The sequence below is a fragment of the Polyergus mexicanus genome, unplaced genomic scaffold (genome assembly GCF_030449975.1).
Source record: "Polyergus mexicanus isolate NDT 795.1 unplaced genomic scaffold, iyPolMexi1.0 SCAF_5, whole genome shotgun sequence".
NCBI lineage: Eukaryota > Metazoa > Arthropoda > Insecta > Hymenoptera > Formicidae > Polyergus > Polyergus mexicanus.
In genome coordinates, this window is record NW_027223325.1 from 4,071,310 (window position 1) to 4,095,095 (window position 23,786).

General features: G+C 35.3%; 1 protein-coding gene across 4 annotated transcripts in view; it reads left to right on the forward strand.

The window, feature by feature from the left end:
- Ptp10d (Protein tyrosine phosphatase 10D) overlaps positions 1–23,403 on the forward strand; it is a 36,834-nt gene extending 13,431 nt beyond the window's left edge. The window contains exons 3-21 of one of the 4 annotated variants that reach the window (XM_070295442.1): positions 6,625–6,871; positions 7,048–7,323; positions 7,413–7,619; positions 8,687–9,040; positions 9,157–9,329; positions 9,460–9,823; positions 9,921–10,190; positions 10,276–10,584; positions 10,906–11,184; positions 11,790–12,199; positions 13,257–13,634; positions 15,024–15,216; positions 15,488–15,502; positions 15,651–15,819; positions 16,018–16,270; positions 16,421–16,678; positions 16,811–17,195; positions 17,765–17,854; positions 18,539–23,403. In XM_070295442.1, the coding sequence (XP_070151543.1) occupies positions 6,625–6,871; positions 7,048–7,323; positions 7,413–7,619; positions 8,687–9,040; positions 9,157–9,329; positions 9,460–9,823; positions 9,921–10,190; positions 10,276–10,584; positions 10,906–11,184; positions 11,790–12,199; positions 13,257–13,634; positions 15,024–15,216; positions 15,488–15,502; positions 15,651–15,819; positions 16,018–16,270; positions 16,421–16,678; positions 16,811–17,195; positions 17,765–17,826 (4,602 nt within the window). In that variant the 3' untranslated portion in view covers positions 17,827–17,854; positions 18,539–23,403. The remainder of the gene's footprint in view (positions 1–6,624; positions 6,872–7,047; positions 7,324–7,412; positions 7,620–8,686; positions 9,041–9,156; positions 9,330–9,459; positions 9,824–9,920; positions 10,191–10,275; positions 10,585–10,905; positions 11,185–11,789; positions 12,200–13,256; positions 13,635–15,023; positions 15,217–15,487; positions 15,503–15,650; positions 15,820–16,017; positions 16,271–16,420; positions 16,679–16,810; positions 17,196–17,764; positions 17,855–18,538) is intronic. The other 3 variants (XM_070295444.1, XM_070295443.1, XM_070295445.1) reach the window with 3 other exon arrangements.
- The last annotated feature ends 383 nt before the right edge of the window (positions 23,404–23,786 follow it).

Genomic DNA, 23,786 nt, shown 5'->3' on the forward strand with positions numbered 1-23,786 from the left:
GTATCGCTATATCTTTACTATATATATATATATATATCTTTATTGGTTATTAAGAGAATATAAAAATCGACGAATTGACGCGTAGCAATTATTAAAACACGAATGAGCTTATGTTAATCGCATATATTTTTCAATTTCTTTTTAATGCGGAAAATGTTTTCACAGACAGCCTCACATCTTATTATTCTTGCAAGAAATGTCAAAGCGATCTCTTTGCAATTAATGAGGCGTTATACCGCGCTCGATATGGCACGTCGCATTTATCGCTTCTTTCGAAAGAAAAATCGACTGAACGCATTATCACAAAATGGTTTGTATATACGTGATATATTGCTCATATTAGGGATAATATTATTTTATTTTGCACGCATCTTCTGCTGCGAGACCTGCTCGAGACATTCGACGCGTGATATTTTTACCGTTTTACGAGACGCTATATCCGGTGAAAGGAATATTCCCGTTGTCATATGTCCATGGGAAATAGTGGCACTGAAAACGAATTACAGAGCGATAACCAAACGTAAACAACACGTTGTTGCTGTTCGAAATACCTTTACGAGTGCTTCGTTAATGAGGATTGTTCGTCGACACAATCATTTCGTGCATCATGTATTCGTCCCAGATTTGCAATGATAATATACCGAAACTATAAGAAGGTATTCCTGCAGAGATTAGAAATCTAAGATTCATCTTCGCTATCCCGTTCACCATGTGAAAATGTGACGAACGAGTGGCGAACGAGAGATTTTAACGCCACGCAATTGCGACAGAGATTTTTATTTAACAATCACGTCGTTTTCCATTCTCGAAGCATCAACGATACATCAGTGGAAATTACTTTAATAATAATTCCGTTACCAATATACGCGATAATTGCATTAACGATCATTACGGATCGCACTTTTTTGCTTCTGCAAATCGTGAAACGATCATTTCAGTGCCACGCTTTCTGAATAACGCGGATATCGTGCTTTTTACACGCTGTAAAAATTGTATAATATAATCGGCTAAGAGAGAGAGAGAGAGAGGGGGGGGGGGAGAGAGAGAAATAGCCGAATTAAAGCATTAATGCAACGTTCGGCTGTAAATTTATAACTTTATTCGCCGCAAGAAACATGAAAGATATATGGTATGTAGGTCAATTCATGATCGATCAAATGTAGGCGTACAATTCACATCCGCGAGATTACTAGTCGAACAAGCGCAATATGAAATATCCGCAACGCGTTTGAAAATACAGTTCCGTCCGGCAAAATACAATAGATCAGTGCTCGAAGTACATTCGATGATTATGTTAGGTGTGTTCTAAAATATTGATGCGTATTATTTAACTACAAAATTGGTATAAATCTCTTGGCAAATGACGATCGATAATGGCGGAGAACATTCGTCACGCGAGACACGCTCGACGTCAGCTTTAGCGATTATCTAAGAGCAACGTGCATCTCATTATTACCGTTGGCTTATCTTGCCGTTATTCGGTTACACCCGGCTTATTAGTTAAATTAAAGGACTCCCATTTAATTACTCATGCATTATTAATTATCACGTGTAAGCGCGTGCGTCTAATGACATTTCTTCAAATAATGAAAATAACGTTGCTCGCGATACTTGGTACCAGAAATATTGTAGCATAATTTGATAAAATAAATATTATCGTGAAACACTGGTATGGATAATCGAAAGCGCGCGACAGATTTGTTTAAATATAGTTATAATAAATTATACATAAAATTATCGAATGCGATTAAAAGGGAGATTACCATACACGAATCGAACAAGGTCGTGCAACAGGTTTTGCAAGGGGTGAAGATGATGAAGCACGCGAGCTACTTAGAATCTTTCAAGTGTACACTCGTAAACGAGTTTCTTTCTTCATTCTCGTTGTACGAATAAAGCGATCTGGGCCTACGATGTATTCTGAATCTTTTTTGAATATGCTCACAATAGGGACATACAGAGAGACAAAGCGATAGCACTCTTTATATATTTACATGTATCGTATGTTTTCTGAAGAGACTGTACTATAGGTATCTTTTCATTTGCATAAAATATATCTTAACGCAATTATAGAGAGAAACGTGAAAATTTTTTGCTACTAACGCGTTTGTATTTAAAAAAAAATCTTGATTTAAATAATATAATTATTATAAGAATTAAAAAGAGATTAAAAAAATATAATCTCGAATTAAAGTCTAGTAAAAAAAAAAAAAAAAAAAAATTTCAAGTTTATTATTGAATTTATTAAGCGAATATATGACACGTGTATATTGTTAAAATATAATAATTTTAGAAAGCTTAATAATGTATTTCTCGTGCTACCTAAATAATGTTTGCGTAATGAAAATCCGTCAACTCGAAAGAAACTAATTAACATGATAAGCTTGAAACACGTGCCGCGTTACTCTTCTAAGTCCGTAGAGCGATTTCATTTTTTAAGCCACGGTAAAATAACTTTTATTTCTATCGTGACGTGCTTTGTTCGCAACGTTGTTTGTTTGTTGGAATTTTTTTTTTCCCAGACTGGGCCCGCTCGTTTCTGCTATTCCATGCACGATCACGTCTCACTTATTTACGGATTCGAAACTCGTTCATGAACCAGAATGCGTTCCGTGTGTTTGTACCATTGGTCCTGCCTCTTGCATCTAGGGAGACAAAGGGAATATTGAATTCCTGTCGCGCTACGCCGATCAAACAGCTTGTCGTCGTAGCTAATACACGAGACAAAATTTACAACGAGAATTTATCTCGCCTAGCTTGCAATAAAAGAAGAGTGAAGCCGAAGTAATATATAGCAGAAAAATTTATCTCTTACCTTTATTCCAATATTGCTCTATTTACGCATAAACAATTGGTCAGAGCGAAAAGGAATTTTAATAGAAACTTTTCAAGAGAAGGAAATGACGACAAAGACAATATACTGAATAATGTGATGGAGGATGCAGTCCGCCAATTCCGATGTCGACATAATGCACCGGATAGAGAATAATCATGATTCATCACACAACACGCTTGCTATATTTATCTTGTTATTATCGATATTATCTTCTTGCGCTCATAATAATATTATAATAATATGATGTAATGATATCATATTGATATCTTCGTGTAATCGTATAATTTTAACGTCATATTATGTCAATATTTTCAAAGGATTATATCGGTACTAAAAAAAAAAAAAAAAAAAAAAAAAAAAAAAATTCTTCGATTATTCCGTAATTAAGAGATACATTCGAAACAATCTACAATTTTAATATTTGTGAGATAAACTGCGTACACATGGCCTGCTTGATCTGCATCAAAAAACGAGGCAAGACCCATTGAATACTCTAATAACAGGATACTAAGGCAGATATATATATATATATATATATATATATATATAAGGGGTGACGAGAGCGGTACGCATTACAAAGTGTCACGGACACACGTCACTTGCACATTTCTACCTACCTACTTCCACGCACATTGAACATGAACGAAAAGTATTCGAGGTCGGGAATCGCGAGAGACGCGTGACAACGGTCAACCGGAAGTGAACGGGCGCTACTCGCGATCGAGAGCCGCGACGGATGCCACTTTCTTTTTACTTTCAAGATCTTAACCAGGAGCGATAGGACTTAAACGCCCGTCGTCGTACACGAGAAGATCGAGCTTTCCAGTGAAACGTGTGTGTGGAAAAAAAAAAACTACATTAAAATCGAACATAATTGTATACGAGGAAACTTTAATGTATTTTCAGAACAAGCAGACCAGGATATTGATAAGGGAGAGATAGAATGCGGTTTTTCCTCCTCGCGATAATTTAATACAAACTGCGCGGAGCTGCAGCTGCTCACGAGCTCGTACAACGCTGTTTCAGAGTTTCATGACGAACAGCTGTCTCTATGACGGAATGAGTCGTGTCAGCCGCGATGACGAGCGTACCGCGAGATCGCGCGTACCATATGACAGGAGTTTAAGTTACATTCGTACATTATCTTTCTTTTTTCTCTCGAATGACGCAGATCTACGGGTCCACGCTGGCTTGTATTCGCGCCTGACTCATATGGATCTCAGAAATGGATTTACGTTCCTTTTTAAACGATAATCCAACGTAATGCTCGCTAATAATACAGCTAATATTGTACAATGGTTCTTTTTGCGGAATATAATTTTACCAAAAATTTTTTTATCGTAACGGTAACGATTTGCTGGAATTTTACATCGCTTTTTCGAATACATTATTCGCAATATCTTTAATCGTCGCCAATGTGTGCGCGCCAATATAATTTCAATTATGAATTATTGAAATATTCGCTATCTTTTCAATACCTGGAAATAAACGATATTTACGTGAAGTACCTTTCATCGGCTATGCATTTTCTGATTTTTCCTTTCAAGTTTGCCGGCGAGTTATTCAGCTCTTCTTTGTATAATTAGAAGTTTTTGTCGTCGTTCGTGCGACAGTGGGCACGAGGGATAAGCTTGTCTGTGGGGGGTTGAGTTGAGAGAAGCGAAGGGAAGGTGGGAAATGACACGTTGCGATAGACGGAGATAGAGCAAGGATCAATATGCACCTCGCACTGTCACGAGCGAATATAGGAGAAGTGATTTCGTCGCTCTAGGTTCTAGAATGAATGTCGAAAGATTCATCGTATTGTTACCAGTAATCAAAGCTAGTATATCAACGTTAAACCCTCGTATTAAAATAATTAATTACTAAATTAAATGTCAAATTATACAACATTAAGACTTATTGGTAGCCACATAAATAATTGTTTCTTTTAAATTTACATTAATTTCTAAAAGTCAAAACAACTTTCTTTTCTTCTTTCATTATAAATAAACATTATATTCGCATGACAGATTATTCCTTTGACAGTAATTGAAAATTTAATTAATCGTCTGGGATCTTCCTGTCGTATCGATTTTTCACGTTTGACGTATGATACAAGATTAATTTTGCCTCGAATATATGTGGGACATATGGAAGATTTTGACTTTGCATAGGATATTCCATATTCAATAAAAAATATGTATATACGTATATATGTTTTTTTTTTTTAGAAAAAAATATAGCTAGATATTTTTATTCCTTTACAAATTAAATTATCGAATATTGGATGTTCGTACATCATACGTCGTTTGGAATAAATCCTCCATCAACGCGTCAACGGCAGTGTTATAGATTCGCATCTTTCCCACGTCTCTGGGAACGCACTGTTTCCCAGTGTGTACATACTATATGTCCGCAGTTTATCAGAATTCATAACTATAAATAGCCCCGCATATATATATATATCCATTTCAAATCAACGTACCGTTTGTTTCCCACAAACAACTGTCTTTCAATCTTTCATCGCACGCATCCAAAGCATCTTAGTTCTAGAGTGATTAACCTCTCGCTGATTCTGAAAAGATTTATGCTAATATTATTAAATATTATCTAATAAAAATAAAATATTATAATATGCATTTTATTTAGAAAAATTGATATGCCAGCTTAAAAAATTATAAAACATTTTTATATAAAAAAAAAAAAAAATGTAATGATTAGATGAACCTTGTGGACTGTTGCGTATTTTATTATTTAAAAAAATACAAACAATTCTTGGAATATAAGAAATCGAAGGATATCGAAGTGAATAACCGATATTTGATAATGGAGAAAGCGAAACGTTGAACGGAGAGAGATCGTGGTTTTCGTTAAACGTTTATCGACAAAATTTAGAACATACCGTGGGAATCAAGATACTTTACAAAAATACATTACGTTGAATTAAATAATCGTTGTTATATGGCAAATTTACCATCATCGATATTACTTTATGTAAACGTAAATGAAGATGGACGAAGAATTGAGATGACGCGATAAATGATAGTTCGCGATCTTTTTCAATCTCTTCATCATCTTTAAGGACATCAGAACCTTGAAACTCAAGATACACTGCTGATTTATAACGGATCCTTACCAACACGAGCCTGACTCACGATCGTGCTTACAATATTGTAACGGCGAAACCGTGTAAAAGTAGACAAGCGTTGAGAGAAATTTGAAAATCAGCATTGTTGTCCGAAACAGTCAGACGTACGCATATTCTCATAAAATCACATCATTGCATAGAAACACACTGCATAATCTGATTTTACTCAAGCTTCATTAACTCCTATATGTCTACGCATGATTAATTGTTTATTCAAATTTATAAATTAATAAGTCTTTTGCTAAGAATTTTGTTATTGTTTTTTTTTGCTATTCTATATTTAATCTACTTGTCTGTTAAAACAAAATATTATACAGCGTAATAAAAAACGTATAGTATGTATATTTTTTTTTAATGAAATGGAATGAAACTCAATATTTTTACGTTATTAAAATAACTTGTAGATTCAGCAAAAAATAAATGTTCTCGGTAAATAAAGTAATTTATATTTTTAAAAAGCGTATTTTCTCGTATTATTCACATAATAATTCAGCAAATGAAATTTGCTACAATAATATAATATGTTAGCTTCTCGATCTTTCCTCTGTATGCTAAATATACCATACATTATTATTAATGCAAATGCCACAGAGATAATAATTCCGATATGATAGACGCGCGTACGAGTTAACGGCAATTCCCGTATGTTTGGCCGCAGGTCACGTACTCGGCTGATCTCGCAATCGAGATACCGGGCAACTTAAGCCAGGGTGGTTCCTGGTACCGTTTGGATTACAGCCCACCCGTCGGCTCTCCACCGCCAAATACCACTATAGCCGCCACCGAGATCGGTGATGTCATAAAGTTTAAGGATGGCCTGCCCGGTACGAGATACGAATATTGGCTGTACTACAGCAATAGTACTCTTCACGACTGGCTTACGTGGACCGCCTCGATTACGACACGTACGCAATTAGATATTGTTCAGCGATGATTGTTTTTAATAGCGTATTTCTTTTTTTAACGATGCTCTCTTGCAATAGATATGGACGATTTGTTCTCTTATCGGCTGAGAGGGCAATTTATTTGTTTAAATTAATGGCTAAAGAATGAAGATATAATTTTGTTCTCTCTTCACTAGCACCCGATCCGCCTTCAAACTTGACGCTATCGGTGAGAAATGGGAAAACCGCGATCGTATATTGGTCACCTCCGGCCCAAGGGAATTATTCCGGTTTCCGGTTGCGAACGCAGAGCTTCAGTGACACCGGAAATCCCAAGACCAGTGTCATCCCAGTCGACTCGGTGCCGTATACACTTCGAGATCTCACTCCCGGTGCCACGTACTCGCTTCAGCTCTTCACCGTGCTGGACGCCAAGGAGAGCGTCGCTTACACCAGCAGGAACTTTACGACAAGTATATATAATTGAGAATAATGCAAAAGTAAGTTTTTTTTCTTCCCTTAAATTTCGCGTAACAAACGTGTCGCATTGAATTATTTGTAGAACCGAATACTCCGGGAAAGTTTATCGTCTGGTTCAGGAACGAAACGACGCTGCTGGTGCTATGGCAACCGCCTTATCCTGCCGGAATATACACGCATTATAAAGTTAGTATAGATCCACCGGACGCCATAGAATCCGTTCTCTATGTAGAGAAGGAGGGCGAGCCGCCTGGTCCTGCACAGGCAGCTTTCAAAGGACTCGTTCCAGGTCAGCTAGTTTGCTATCGCATAATTACACGCACTGAACACTATCGGGTATACTAAATAAACAAGATTGTATATAAATTACGTAAACGTATTTCAAGACACACTGTTACATTATTTCGTGAGAAATCAAATTTGCAAAAACAGGAACTGCGCGTGCGCATTTTTGGCCATTTAAAATATAAAATGTAAAACTTTTGACAGATCATATAACGTGCAATTTCTCTTCTCCTCTCTTTCCTCTTAAATTACAATGTGTATATGTTACAAAATATTTATATACACACATTGAAATTGAATTGGCCTTATTGTTTCCTTTTTCTAGATATACGAAGCGAAACTATATTTCAAGTAGAATCGTAAAGAAAGTACGCGTCTGCAATTAAATAGAGCAGTTCATGAATTCCAAGACGATTGTACAATTGTATCAATATTTATCTTTTTAAAAACTAAAAATAAACAATTTATTTAAAAGACCTTAAACAGGTCTATCGAAGAAATTTCCATACGTTAGAGAGCTTAATTTATTCATAAGATCGATAATTACAAAAGTATTATTTTATTTAAGTCTAATTAAGTCGTGTATCGAACGTATCGTTTTCTATACTTAAAATGCTGCAGATGTCTAATTCACTTGATTATATAAGCTGCAACGGAATTCATTACTACAACTGTTATCTGCGGTATTTCTTAGAAAGCTAATTGTATAATAGGAAAAAAACTTGTATGGTATGAAAATTCAAAATAAAACCGCTTGACTTTTAAAGTTTCAACCAAATTAATTCGTAAATTTTCTGTTAATTTATAATCACGTATTTTTCCAATTATCAAATATGTTTTATGTGATAAAATTAAACACTAAAATTAATACAGATTTTGGAAAAATGGAATTATTTAGTTTAAAGCTTATCATAAGTCAAGTATTAATTATTATTGGTTATTGAAGTCCAAAAGAAAAATGCAATATGTCGCGATATTAAGAAAATTAATATTTCAACATAAATTGACATACCATCTCTTAGAAAAACAGTAAAAATTGCATTATTTTTCTAAATTGTCTTCATATTACAGGTAGAGCGTATAACATTTCCGTGCAGACTGTTTCGGAGGACGAGACGTCCGCGCCTACCACAGCTCAGTATCGTACAGTACCGTTGCGTCCCCTCAATGTGACTTTCGATAAATCTTCCATAACGTCGACTTCCTTCCGCATGTTTTGGAATCCGCCCAATGGAACTTCCGAGTTCGACAAGTATCAAATATCGCTCGGTAGTAATCGGAGGCTCGCGCCTGTCACGCGAAACCGGGACGACGAGAACAGATGGGAGTTCAAGGACTTGGAGCCTGGCAAGACGTATCAAGTGGTCGTGAAGACGGTTTCTGGCAAGGTCACCAGCTGGCCGGCCAGCGGAGATGTTACTCTGAGTACGTTGTCCGCTTTCCACGCATTACCTCTTAATTTAGTCTGCTAGAACCGATGCTCTTTCCTCACGATTGTTTATAATTATATTTTCTTCTCCATCTCTTTTTCATATTTGTAGAGCCATTACCCGTTCACGACCTTAGAGCAGTAATCGATGAAAAAACTGGTATGGTGGAGGTTTCCTGGAGTCCGGAGAATTCCAGTACACAAGACAGTTACAAGTTACAATATCATGAGGTGGAAACGACGATTGGTGGCGATAGTAACACTTTGACGACTGATAAAACAAAGGTCTTATAAATTATAAAATAAAATAATTTAGAATAAAATAATTCTTCACCATTGCCTAATTTGTTTCAATCGCATTGTTTCGTTTTATTCTTCTCTCTTTCTCTCTCTGACGTAATCGTTAAATCTACAGGTTACTCTGGAAGCTTTGCTGCCAGGAAGAAATTATTCTATAATAGTGCAAGCAATTAGCAATAAAATCGAGTCAAATGAAACCGTCCTGTACCAAGCGACGCGTCCAGCCAGTCCTGTGATTGAAGATCTGAAACCAATTGAAAAGGGTTTAAACATTTCCTGGAAGAGTGACGTCAATTCTAAGCAGGAAAAATTTGAAGTAACCCACAATAGGAACGACACCGGAGAAAGTGCGACCACTCTGACTACAGAGTCGCATATCGTTTTGGAAGATCTTTATCCTGGTGCAGCATACGAGGTCAAAGTTTTCGCCATTAGCCATGGACTCCGAAGCGAGCCACACGATTATATGCAAGCTGTCTGTAAGTAATAATCATTCTCTAAATTTTTTATCTATTATTTAGTAGAAATTGTACAAATTTATTTGATTTATTAACGATGTATTGAATTATTTTTCAGTGCCTCATCCACCGAAGAATCTCAGTATCGAAAAGGTCACAAGCAACACTGTTGTCGTGCACTGGGAAGCTCCAACGGATTCAATATTTACCGAATATTCCATCAGATACCGTACGGAAGACGATCCTAGGTGGGTCAAACTCCCAAGCGTTCGCGATACGGAAGCGGAAGTCACGGATATGACACCTGGCGAAAGATATACTATACAAGTAAACACTGTCAGTTATGGCGTTGAAAGTCTGTATCCGTTGCAAGTAAATCACACAGTCAGTAAGTATAATTTTTTTAATAATTAAGGTATTTAAATAATTAACAGCGCGATCTCGTTACTAAATAAATTTTCTTGTCATTTTAGAACCCAATCCAGTTTTAAATATCACGCCGATCGTCGACTCTACCAACGTAACTCTTGAATGGTCGCGACCGGAAGGTCGTATCGAGACCTACGTTATAAGATGGTGGCCGATAAAAAATCCAGAGGACTCTAGAACGAAGAACGTTAGCGAGAGCAACGATGCATCCGATATCAGTTTCGAAGAGAACGCTGTACAAATGGGAAAGGTCCTGGTGAGCGATCTAATGCCTGGAGTACAGTACTTCTTCGTCGTCTACACGGTGTCTTACGATCTAGTCAGCGACATTAGCAATTTAACCACGAGAACGAGTGAGTGCATCGATCTTCTTCGTTATTAGGAGCGACGAGTAAGGTCTTGTTAGCGTATCTGTTATTTTTTGCCATTTATCTGATAATTCATTAACGAATTTCGCCTGGATATTAACAGATACATTCTTGTCTTCCTTTATCAATAATCTTTGCTTGGTCTGCTCTTCTGTTTCTATTATGTTATATTTATCTATCAGAATTTTTTTCGTTGACCGGCTTGGTGTAACCTCGTCTGAAAGTTGACGAACGATGAATGATTAAGATGATCATGGTAGGTCGATTCATAACTAGGCAAACAAAAAACGAGACTTTGAAATCTAGTGCCACTCATCCAGTCCGAGGTCGTCGTAGTGGTCGACCGGGATCAACCGGGGTCATTGACGTTGCGATACACGCCGACGCCGATACAATCTTCCAAGTTCGATCTCTACCGATTTAGGATTAGTGATGACAATAACACCACGAAAGAGCGTATGGTAGACGACACTGACACCAAAGTTACATTTGTTGGATTAACACCTGGCAGATTGTATAACGTGACCGTTTGGACAGTAAGCGATAATGTGGAGAGCAGACCTCTCCTCCGACAAGATCGACTCTGTAAGTATTCACGCAATACAGCTTCATTACAATAGATGCTAATTCGATTTTTACTAAATTTATGAGTGATTCGTGAACGTTATGTTTGCTTCAATTGTTTAAAATCGAGGGTTTAAGTTTCTATTATTTCTGTATCTAACATAATTTACGAGTTTACAAGCAGCCCACTTAGAAACGTGGTATTATATTTTTTCTTGAGATATTATTTGTATTATTTTATAGTATAACACATGATACATGATGTAATTATTATTTTACTCACGCACTGTCGCGAGATCCCAGTGAAAAAATTAAATAAGAATAATAATATCTTTACATAACATTTCAGTTTTTATTGACAGTATCTTTAAATTAATTATATGTTATTTGTAATGATTATATATATATATATATATAATTCTAAGGGGATATAATAAATTTATTCATATTATTTGTACCAATATATCTGTTTAGTATTTTTATATTATTATATTGAGATATATTTATCTATGCGATTAAAAATATTGTTTTTTTTTTTTTTTTTAATATTTATATAAGAACAGTCAGTAATCTTGTTAAGACTCCGTCTATCTTTTTATTAGCCCGAAGATAAATATGATTTTTAGATCCCGAACCGATCACTGCGATCCACGCGATTGACGTGAATGATACGAGGATCACGTTGACCTGGGACATTCCGCACGGAGAGTATGATGCTTTTGAAGTGCAGTATATTAACACAGAAGGGAATTATATACAAAATATAACCTCGGTCAACATGATCACCATCTTCGATTTGAAGCCGCATAGGAATTATACATTCACGTTGGTTGTACGTTCGGGCACAGAATCTTCTATCTTGAGAGTCTCAAATCCGCTCAGCGCCAGTTTCACCACCAGCGAATCGTATCCGGGAAAGGTGGAGAAGTTTCATCCTATCGATATTCAACCGAGCGACATCATCTTCGTCTGGTCTCTACCCAGTCAGGAACAAAATGGCATCATTAGAAAATTTAGCATCACTTATAATTTAGAAGTAAGATTCCCTTTTGCAAACAAGTATACTGTGTGAAGAATTCATATTTTTATACGATTACTTAAAAAATATGCGAAAGAAATGTCAAAACGAGATTTCAATGACATCTTTTTGCGCATTGAGAAATATTGGATGATTGCATAAGTTCGTGCCCGATTTTCATAGATGGCAACTTAAGTTCTATTGTTTTCGTGTGATAATTGTTGCTTACACCGAATAGATGACGTTGTCTTATGTCAATTTAGCGTCAGACATTGTTCAGATAAGTTCATTTGTGCATAAGAGAAATCATTAAAAATGGAGAACGAAAGGTGCATTTGCGGCATGTAATGCTATATGAATTTCGGAAAGGCGTGAGTGTTGGGATTGCACATAAAAATATTCAAAGCGTTTATTTGGACCGCGCTCCTGCTCTCCGAACAGTCAAAAAGTGGTTTGGCAGATTTCGAAATGGTGATTTCAACATGGAGGATCAACCCCGCTCTGGACGGCCTTCTGGCATTGATGATGACATTGTGCATGCCTTAGTGAAAAGAAACCCAAGGATTACAACTGAGGATATTGCTGAGAGGCTGAACATCGATAATTCAACCGCTTTTCGTCATTTAAAAAAGCTTGGATACATTTCCAAGCTTGATACGTGGGTGCCGCATCTCCTGACTGAAAGGAATAAGCTGCAGGAAAACTGCAGGAGTTGCAATGGGAAATTCTGCAGCACCCGCCATATTCTCCAGATATTGCGCCTTCAGATTTTTATCTGTTCCGGTCTTTGAAGAATAGGTTAAATGGCAAGAATCTCAATTCCGAGGAAGCTGTCGAAAACCACCTTACAAACTTTTTTCAAGAAAAACCAAGTTCTTTCTTCAAAAATGGAATCGACAAGCTTATAGATCGTTGGAAAACCATTGTAGAAAAGAATGGAGACTATATAATTGATTAATAAAAGTGTTATCTCTAAAATATAATCTATTGAAGTTTATATTTAAATCGGGCACGAACTTATGCAATCACCCAATATAAATAATATAGCAAATATTTTTTCTCGTGATCCCACTAGAGCTCGACCTACATCCAGATGCAGGACTTCAAGTCGAATGAATTCCGCGGCGTCATCAAGTCCCTTATACCGGGTAAGACGTATGTCTTCCGGATTCAAGCGGAGACGAAGATCGGCTTTGGTCCTGAGGCGATCTGGAAGCAAAAGATGCCGATACTGGCACCTCCGAAGCCATCTACACAAGTGGTGCCGACCGAGGTCTGCAGGAGTAGCACGACGATACAAATTAGGTTCAGAAAGAATTACTTCAGCGAGCAAAACGGCGCGGTCACATCGTACACCGTCATCGTCGCTGAAGACGATAGCAAGAACGCTTCTGGATTGGAGATGCCCAGTTGGAGGGACGTTCAGGCTTACAGCATTTGGCCACCGTATCAGGTAAAAAAAATTTTATTTTTTATTTATTTATTTCGCACAGCTTTTCTACTAATAATTTTAAAGCGTACGGACTTTTTTATTAAATTAAAAAATGATATATTTATTTATAATTTATTTCATACATTCAGATATTCGGGTATTAAGTTGCGAAATATTCCTGAATCGCGCTAAAAATGCGTTATATAACAAAACCGATGCAGTATTGAATTTTAATTATCGTTAAATATAAATGTGCATAGAGAGCTCTCTTTTTCTAAGAATCGACAGCGTCAATGTCACATTGATGCATGCAATATGTCACAAGAAAAAAATAAACGTTTAATCGATGCAACATATTATATCACGGGGCACGTTGATTTGCAAGATCATGGACGATTGTCGTAAAATGTATGCGTTATGACGTAGATTCGCGATTACGCATGAACGCTCGGGGACTGCGGCCAGCATATTATGCACAAACCGAAGGATATACGTAATTTAGTTGCGTTTTGAAATTGCGAAAGTGAAGATGTGAATTTACTGTGACGTTTTAGAAAATAAAATCATATAATTATATCGTATTATTTACGCTTATCGTATAAAGGATAGCGCGCAGTGTGTGTATATAACTGATTTTTAATAAAGTTTTCAAAAGAAAACTATACATCTGAAATTTACAAGTTACAGTTTTTTTAATTTGTGACGATTTCTATTGTTATTAGATCTCGTATTATTAGATTTAATCGAAAATAATGTGTAAAATGGTGAAATACGCAAATAGGATCGCATCAGACGATTACCTTAAACATTTTATAGATATTGATGAATTAATTGTGTGTTTAATGGACATATCAATTGACTGCAGTTTCCTGTAGCCGAGTGATCTAATGTCATGAGTATTATTATTAATATTCCATTACAAAGAAATTGCATAGCAAATTAAAAGCAAAGTTTATTGCGGAATGTTGCGACACGGAAAATTGCTATGCATCTTATAATTATGAACATAAGTTTAATAAATACGATGGATATTTTGAACAATTTGATTTCAAATACCAAGAAAATGTTTACGCAGGTTTTTATAATACATATTTTATACGTATAATTATTGTAGTTGTAAACAAAAAAATAATATGTTATGCATTTTAAATATACTGATACGTTAAACGTATAGAATATTAATTATAAAGATTTAATGATCTATAAAAATAAGATGCATGATAAATTGTGAAAACGATTGATTTACTCGAATTGGCATCTAAAGAATCTAAATTTTTGCTATTTACTGCTATTTTATTTTTTGAATTATTATAAACGCTATTATGTCAAAAGATATATGTATGACGTATAGTATTAATAAAATAACTATATTCAGTCATAATTTCACTAAAATTTTATTAAAATGTATAGGTGATGGAACCGTATTATCCTTTCAAAAACGGATCAGTGGAGGACTTTACGATTGGTTCTGAAAATTGTGACAACAAAATTGGATACTGTAATGGACCATTGAAATCGGGATCCACTTATCGGGTGAAGGTGCGCGCGTTTACAGCACCAGACAAATTTACGGACACCAGCTACAGCTTTCCCATTCAAACAGGTGAGAGCGATCGCGTGAAAGGCCTGAGGAAAAAAAATCGCGTGCCATTAACGTATCCGATGTCTTTCATTAGTCAAGTAGTGAAAATTCAAAAGTATGCGTAATAAAATAAATAAAAATAAAAATATGTGTATTAAAAAAATAATATAATAATGGTAGCACGTATATCGGATACGACAAGTGGTTCGTAAAGCTTTAGAGGCACACTGCGCATGTAGTGAAAGCCTCGCTAAATTCATGCCTCGTTATTTCGTGTACATGTCTGCCCAAGGATTGCTGCTGGCAGGTAAGATCTCCGGAATAAAAGCCTTATGTACGTCCCGCGAGATAAATACGACAATTTTTTTTTAGCGCGAAATCTATCTAACTCGCACTATCCTTGGCGATCGTTTGATTCATCGCGAAACTTAAAATTCGCTGTGCGTGTCAAACAGATAAGGACAACACGGCCATCATAGTCGGTGTCACCGTCGCTATAGCGTTGCTGCTATTTCTATTGGGCATCGGACTGTTTATGCGAAGAAGAAGAAGTCAGGGTCGTAAAACGACAGAAACCAGGGCAACCGACAATCTGTCATTGCCGGACAGTGTTATTGAGACAAGGTGCCAGGAAACTATAATATTATACTTTAATTCAATTTTTCTTTTATTTTTGCATAATAATAATAATAATAATAATAATATTAATTTTAAAGACGAATAATTTGCGCTGAGAGATAAGTTTACAGTTGAATTTTCTCGTCGATGACAAAATTTATAGTATCGTATTCACGATATAATATGTCGTTATATCTATTACAGCCGGCCTATTAAAGTCGAAGATTTTGCCGAGCATTATCGTACAATGTCGGCGGATTCAGACTTCCGGTTCTCGGAAGAGTTTGAAGAGCTGAAGCACGTCGGAAGAGATCAGCCTTGCACAGCAGCGGACTTGCCTTGTAACAGGCCTAAAAATCGCTTCACGAATATTCTTCCGTACGATCACAGTAGGTTCAAGCTTCAACCTGTCGATGATGAAGAAGGTTCCGACTATATCAACGCCAATTATGTTCCGGTACGTAAAAACTGTGGATAAAATATTTTTTTCTTCTAAAAATATTTAAAATGATTTAAAATATATAATTTAAATTCGATAATGAGAAAACATCAATTTTAACGTTATAAGTATTAATTTTTTCTGAAAATTTTCTTATTCATAACTCAGGGTCACAATTCGCCAAGGGAGTTCATCGTGACCCAAGGACCGTTGCATTCGACTCGCGACGATTTCTGGCGAATGGTGTGGGAGAGCAATAGCAGAGCTATCGTGATGCTAACGAGATGTATAGAGAAGGGTAGAGAGAAATGCGATCATTACTGGCCAGTGGATACTTTACCGGTATATTATGGGGACATTTGTGTCACGATATTAAACGAGACGCACTATCCGGATTGGAGCATCACGGAATTCATGTTATGCAGAGTGAGTAACTGTATTACTCTTTTGTTATGTTTATTACGAATTGTATTAAAAGGCTGTTTGATGATTGCATCGCTTTCGGTCTCTCGAATAAAACTCGAAAGTATTCCGTCATCCCAAAATATCTTGTCATAGGGCGATATAAAGAGAGTGATACAGCACTTTCACTTTACCACCTGGCCGGATTTCGGCGTTCCCAGTCCACCTCAGACTTTGGCGAGGTTCGTGCGAGCTTTCAGAGAACGCGTTAGACCCGATCAGAGGCCCATAGTCGTTCATTGCAGTGCTGGCGTAGGTCGTAGCGGCACCTTTATCACCCTCGACAGAATATTGCAGCAGATTCTCGTATCGAAATACGTTGACATCTTTGGAATCGTCTGGGCGATGAGGAAGGAGCGAGTCTGGATGGTCCAGACGGAACAGCAGTACATCTGCATCCATCAATGTCTTCTGGCTGTTCTGGAGGGACAGGATACTACTGGACCGCCACGAGAGATTCATGACAATCAGGGATTCGAAGGTACGCCCCGTAATTCTATCGAGATATCCTGAATTATAATTGAGACGATTGCGAGACATAAGTTGGGTGATGAAAGACCAAGTGCGACTTAGACAATGCATCATGATAGGTAATTGAAATATCGATTGTTGAAAAGCTGAGAAGCCGCAGAGGGTCGGGCGTAGTGCATGTATTGAAGAAACTCTAAACGGAGTATTTATAATTTCTTCCCTCTGTGTTTTCTTTCTTGTACAAAGTCCTTTCCTGCACTTGGAAACGGGTTGAAGATTTCACAGAGAATATTAAAATTAATAAATTATTATTGATAAAAGGATAATATAAAATATTTTATAAAATAGAATATCAAAAATAAATACGTAATATCGAAAATAAATAATAAATAAATTGTTTATTTTTATGGTAATGGCAAATATATGGTGTGGGCGGTGATGGTGGTTATTAAGCACATGTATTGTACCTTGAGAAAATCATATAATTGTTTTTCTTTTTGTAAAACAATTTCACTTCCTTCGCCTAATAACTCACACCCCCCCTTTCTGCAATCTTTTGCGACCTTTGTTGATATTCAGGCAAGAATCGAAGCTCGGTCGAAAACACTAAGAGTCCTGCCGAGGATGAGAAGGAGAGGTGACCTTCGAACAGCGATTCCTGCGTCGACGGTAATTTCGATCGTTGCTTTTCCTTTTCCCTGCATGAACCTTACGTTATAAAAGTTATGCGCATAATTTGTATATTACGTGTATATCTAGTATGTGAACTGCTTGTGAGAGCACGAACGAGAAAGAGAGAGAGAGAGAGAGAGAGAGAGAGAGAGAGAGAGAGAAGAAAAAATATATAATTTTATTAAAAATTGATATAATGCTTTATTAACAGCGAAAAACAGAGAATGCTTTGTGTATATTACACTTAATTATCATAATTTGTTGCATAAAAGCTTTAGCAAAATAACTGCAGCGACCAAGATTACTGATCAACTACTAAAGGAATTTGTTTGAAAGAAATTTTTTTAAAGATCTCGCTTTATTAATATATATATATTAATTTTCTAATCACAAATTTTGATCACGGATTAAGATTTATATATGCAGATTGTGTCTTTATACAATAATGTTATTCGCATTACGATTAAGAAATTATATTAAATATAGGATATTCGAAAAAAGAAAATATATTTTTATTTTTAATTTATTTTACAAACACACAGCTTCTACAACAATGTCGATTTATTTGCAATTACAAAAATCACAATGTAGCTTGCATCAAGCATGATTGCTATGTGTGAAACAAGCAGCATTAATCGCAATCACTATAAATTCCTACTAATTTAATTTATTATTTTGCAGATGACGAAGGTATAGCCGAATCGGGGATGTGATGTGTTCGATTACTGGTTAAAAGTAATAAGTGATAGCGACAAAAACGGATCTCGTTTTCCAAAGGCGCTCGAATCTTCAGGATTCCTCAAGTTTATTTGGAAAAGAAAAACGTAGAAAAAAAAATTACGCATTTTTTTTACGCAAACGGCGTAAAAATAACGATTTGATTGGATTGATTAGTAATATTGTGGGGAAGGCGTAAATCGATGGAAGAGAGCTCTTTCGGAAATCTCTTCGGAAGAATACCGAATAGCGGTATTAAACAACAAGTGAGCAAACTTGTTTTTATTCTTTTACCGTCTACATATCGAAGAGGAGCGTGTTCAATTCCGTGATACACGTAGGATAGTTTCACGATTAAGATAATTATGTCGCACACAAAAAGAAGATGCCGTAGGACAATAACAAATGAGAAACCGAGTGTCAAATTGAATATGCTGCCAAGAGTGTGGGATTACAAATCAAATGCGTGCGCGATGTTTCGCGTTTCGTGCAACGACCGGAGATTACGTCTTTATTAATACATATATCTAAAACTCATGTATACATATCTATATCTATATTGTTACTTTTATATATATATATACTGGGTGGCCCATTTTAATCCATCCAGTCGAATATCTCAAAAACCAAGCCCGGAAGAGAAAAATGTTTCAGACAAAAGTTGTTTGGTTTCGAGGGGGCCATAAGATGGTATCATTGATTTGACCTTGGAAAATCATTTGAAGATCATGTGAAGGTCAACTTTAAAATCTTAAAGGGAAACCCCCATTTTTTATTTAGTATTCTTGTAGCTTGTCTCGAGGGCTTCCCAAAACACTATAATAAAGTATTTTTTTATTAAGTACTTTTTGAGTTATTTTATATTTTAATCTGACATATTTTGATATAAAAAATAAAATATTTCGTAAAATATTCAGTTTTCGATAATTTTACCGTAATACTTCTATGTACAGAATAATGAGACAAATTAATTAGTGCCAAAAAAGAAACAAATAATTGTTTAAAAAAATACATTGTAAATAATTTTCTTAAAAACAATTTTTTTTTTATAACTCAAAAAGTACTTAATAAAAAAAATACTTTATTATAGTGTTTTGGAAAGCTCTCGATGTCAGCTACAAGAATACTAAATAAAAAATGGGGGTTTCTATTTAAGATTTTAAAATTGACCTTCACATGATCTTCAAATGAACGTCCAAGGTCAAACCAATGGTACCATCTTATGGCCCCCTCGAAACCAAACAACTTTTGTCTGAAACATTTTTCTCTTCCGGGCTTGGTTTTTGAGATATTCGACTGGATGGATTAAAATGGGCCACCCAGTATATATATATATATAAGTAACAAGAAGCTGATAAGACGTGCAATGTTGATAGATGTAGTAGATCGTATAACAAGTGCAAAAATGCATATATTCCACTGGTTGTGTCACGATGGGGCCTCTGACCACGTCGCATCCGCAATGAATCTAGCGAACGTTTTTTCGTTAGGTCGCAATATATGTATATATAAGACAGACAGCATTTTAGTATCGATCCGTATAAACTGGCGTCTTGGTTCTTCTCTTGATGCGAACACTTTTCTGAGATTACCACCAATAACACTTTGTTCATATTTCTACAAATAGACGGAAAAGCTTATTTTATGTTTTGTCGCGTTTATCTCTTCTACGGAATTAATATAGTCCTATCGCAGATGATCGTTTAAAAGCGATTCGTTACAAAAGCGAGGCGTAAACGAGGCGTTCGACTATCACGTTGGTTGAGCTATTTGTTCGGAGCGGAGAGAACCGTCCGTCCAAGAGCTGTACTAGACGATGATTTAATAAGTAATAAATTAATGTTAGATCAAATTATCTACAGAAAGGAAAAAAAAAAAATCTCAAGGACGAGCGGGTGTGGATGTGCGGAGCTTTTGATCGATCCTTCTTTCTGAGATGGGCGAAACAATATCAGTGGGAACAAGAAACTCGCATTTTCGTAGAAGCCATATCATTTTTGGAAGGAAACACGGTACGTGTGTGCGTATATATGTGTGTATGTGTGCGTATACGTGTGATGTAATATCCGCGTGCGTGTATGTAATTAATACGATAATCGATTGGAGTCGTTAGAGTGACATATATATATTGTCCCCTTCCATCATTGCGAGGTCGCTGTTGAGTATAATAGAATTCCCGAGATAAAGCAACTACAGTAAACATAGTTAACCGTCTGAGCAATAAAATTCTCAGAAAGATAGATCTTAATTTTAAAGTTAAGGACCGATTTTTTAATAATAGTGACCGTTCGCAGGACAAGACAGAAGAATCGCATCATCATTTCCGATATTTAAACGTCGCTTTTGCGACTATACATATACAAATGCTTAAATGTACTTAATTTTGTACTCTCGACCACAGGGCGTAATAAACGTAAGTGATTATGTTGTAGATAAACTTCTCTTTGTAATCGAAGTTAGCTGAATTTTCTTTGTTAGATTTTTCGAAGAATATGGATTAAGAAGAAAAAAAAAAAAAAGAATTTGTGTTCATCGATGTCGTATTTTTGGATGAGCATTTTTACATCGATCACATCATGAACCCTAAATTTTCTAAACAATTGCAGAGATTATTGAAGATTTGTTACATTTTACACAGTGAACACTATTTTTTCAGAGCTTATATTAATCCGTTAAAAAATGCTGAATAACTGCGTGTGTAATTAATTATTAAGTAGATTGGCATGATTACAATGTGAGACAAAATTAGAAATTTGTGCCGATCTATTCTTAATTATTAATATACAATATGAATGAAGAGCTTCCATTATATCCTTAAATTATTCAAAGCGGATTAATAAAAATTCTGTTCGATTTATTGAAATTTTCCATAAAATAATCTTATATAATTGTATTATACATACGCATGTACGTACGCACATCGATAGTATTTATAGTGCTGTTAACATATCGCTACAACTTTTACTATCAATGTCAATTTATATTCACGGAAAACGTATTAAAGGAGGATAGAGAAAGAGAGAGATAATGAATTTTTAATAATTCCGATCTTCTCTCTAACATCAATTCTTATCGCGTGTAATGTTGCTTTGACATCCGAACTATAGCGCTCATTTAAATGCTATTATTAAAATAATTCGACGATCGATGATCCTTTTTAATACTCAGACAGGGATTTTTTAGATAACGAATTTTTTTATTGTATTTTTATGCTTCGATAATATGGATATGAGATATGAATATATTTAAAGCATTCGTTTTGTCGAAAATAAATTTATTTGCTGATTTGCATGCGTTGCAGCTCTTCATTTTTATATGTTTATTTTAAGACCAAAATCTATATGGACATATAAGGTTGTGTGTATTTTATCTAATCGTAACATAACGTGTGCGTTGACATTATTGAATATGTAAAATATTTGATCAATTTAATTTTAATATATTGTATATTTCTTCAACGCTATGACGTAGCGTACCTGCGAGATATCTGGTTAAATGAAAGACTATCTATAATTGGTTTCTTGTATTAATAGCTTAAATATTTTCTATTTTGTTATTGTTATCAATAATTTTTTTTTTTCATTTAGATTATAATTATCTAATATTGTAAAAATATCCTTTTTAATTTTAACTAGATTTTAGGATCATTATTTAAGATATAATATCAATAATATTGAAAACTATCCTTCGTTTAATTAACAAAATTTAAAATTCTAATGTATGTGGATTATAGTTACATAATTTAAAGATGCATTTATGTATTTCTTTTTCTAAAATTGGAGAAAGATTGCTAATTGTAAAGAGAAATAATCTCATATTTAGATATCTGCACGTGAGAACTTTTAAAAAAAATCAACAATTTTGTGCAATCTCATTGTTCTTTCATTTATATATAGTTAAGATTTGTTAGGTTTTAATTTAGGGTCAAAGTCACGTTAAAGATGTGGGAATGACGTGCATGAAATCGTTAAATTTACGAATAGTTTAGCGTTTGGACTATTTTGCATTACTTTATTCTGTGATAAATCATGATCGTCGATCAAGACCCAGGCACAGATGCGGTAGGTCTTCCAAAATGAATTGATAGCGAGATATCGTTATTCTTTATCGCCACCGCTCGCGGTTAGTACGTGCCAATTGTTGCCGTTCAAATCAACCGTTGACATTGAAATCCAAAAATTGCGAGACTAGGTTTTAATGTATTGCGTATCAAAGCGTGCGTATCCTGCAGGGCAATATTGTATATAGCTTTACATTAAGGTCTTAAATCGGGCTTAATTCACGGACTCTCATCCTCAGAGAAGAGAGAGAGAGAGAGAGAGAGAGAGAGAGAGGAGCGATTCTCTGTGAGAAACGAATATCAAACACTAAGTGCTTTTTAGTCAAAATATTTGACGACAAAATCACGTGGCTGCGAATGTGTTTTTGACATGCGCGGAGCAGCATTTGAATATGTGTTTGAAAGAAGTAAAGGGAAGTTGTCGACGAAGTTTCGCCGCGATTTTTTTCACAGAAAGAATCGACATGGGAGTTTAATCTCTTTTGTAAATATATTATTTTGTATCGGCTGCGAGAGGAGAGAGAACGCATGTCCGATGCGCAAGAATCAAGAATGTCACATGTCTCTCCTAACGATATCATTCGCAAACTCGTTTAATTATTTCTATCACGTAATATCATAATACACATTAAGGTATATGTATATCTGAGAATTTGTACAATTCGTGCGAAGCACGAAGGAGGGCACAGGTTGTCCCGCGATATCGCATTATTCGAATATACGAGAGAAAAGGGACACGCTTGCATAATAAATGTGGCTCTTCCAGTAATCTTTATAATTTTTTATTTCCTACATCCTCTATCATATTTATCATTATATTTATCATCAATACATTGCGCGAGTAGATAAAAAGATAAATAAAAATAGAAAAATATTATTTAAGAAAATAATTTTATTAGATAAATTTATTTAATTCCGATTTCAAAATGTCACGTAAACTTATTATTGTATATAAGCGATATATGTTTCATATAAAATTGTTTACGCGTAAAATGTGTTACTTATAATATCAAATGACGATAATGATATTATAAATATTTCCGGCAAAGTAAGATAAAAGATTTTAACGTTTCAAAGAAAATTATTTATTGTCCGTATTCTCTGGGAAATATTGACTTAAGCGAGGTTTGTCGATCTATCGGACAGCAAGAC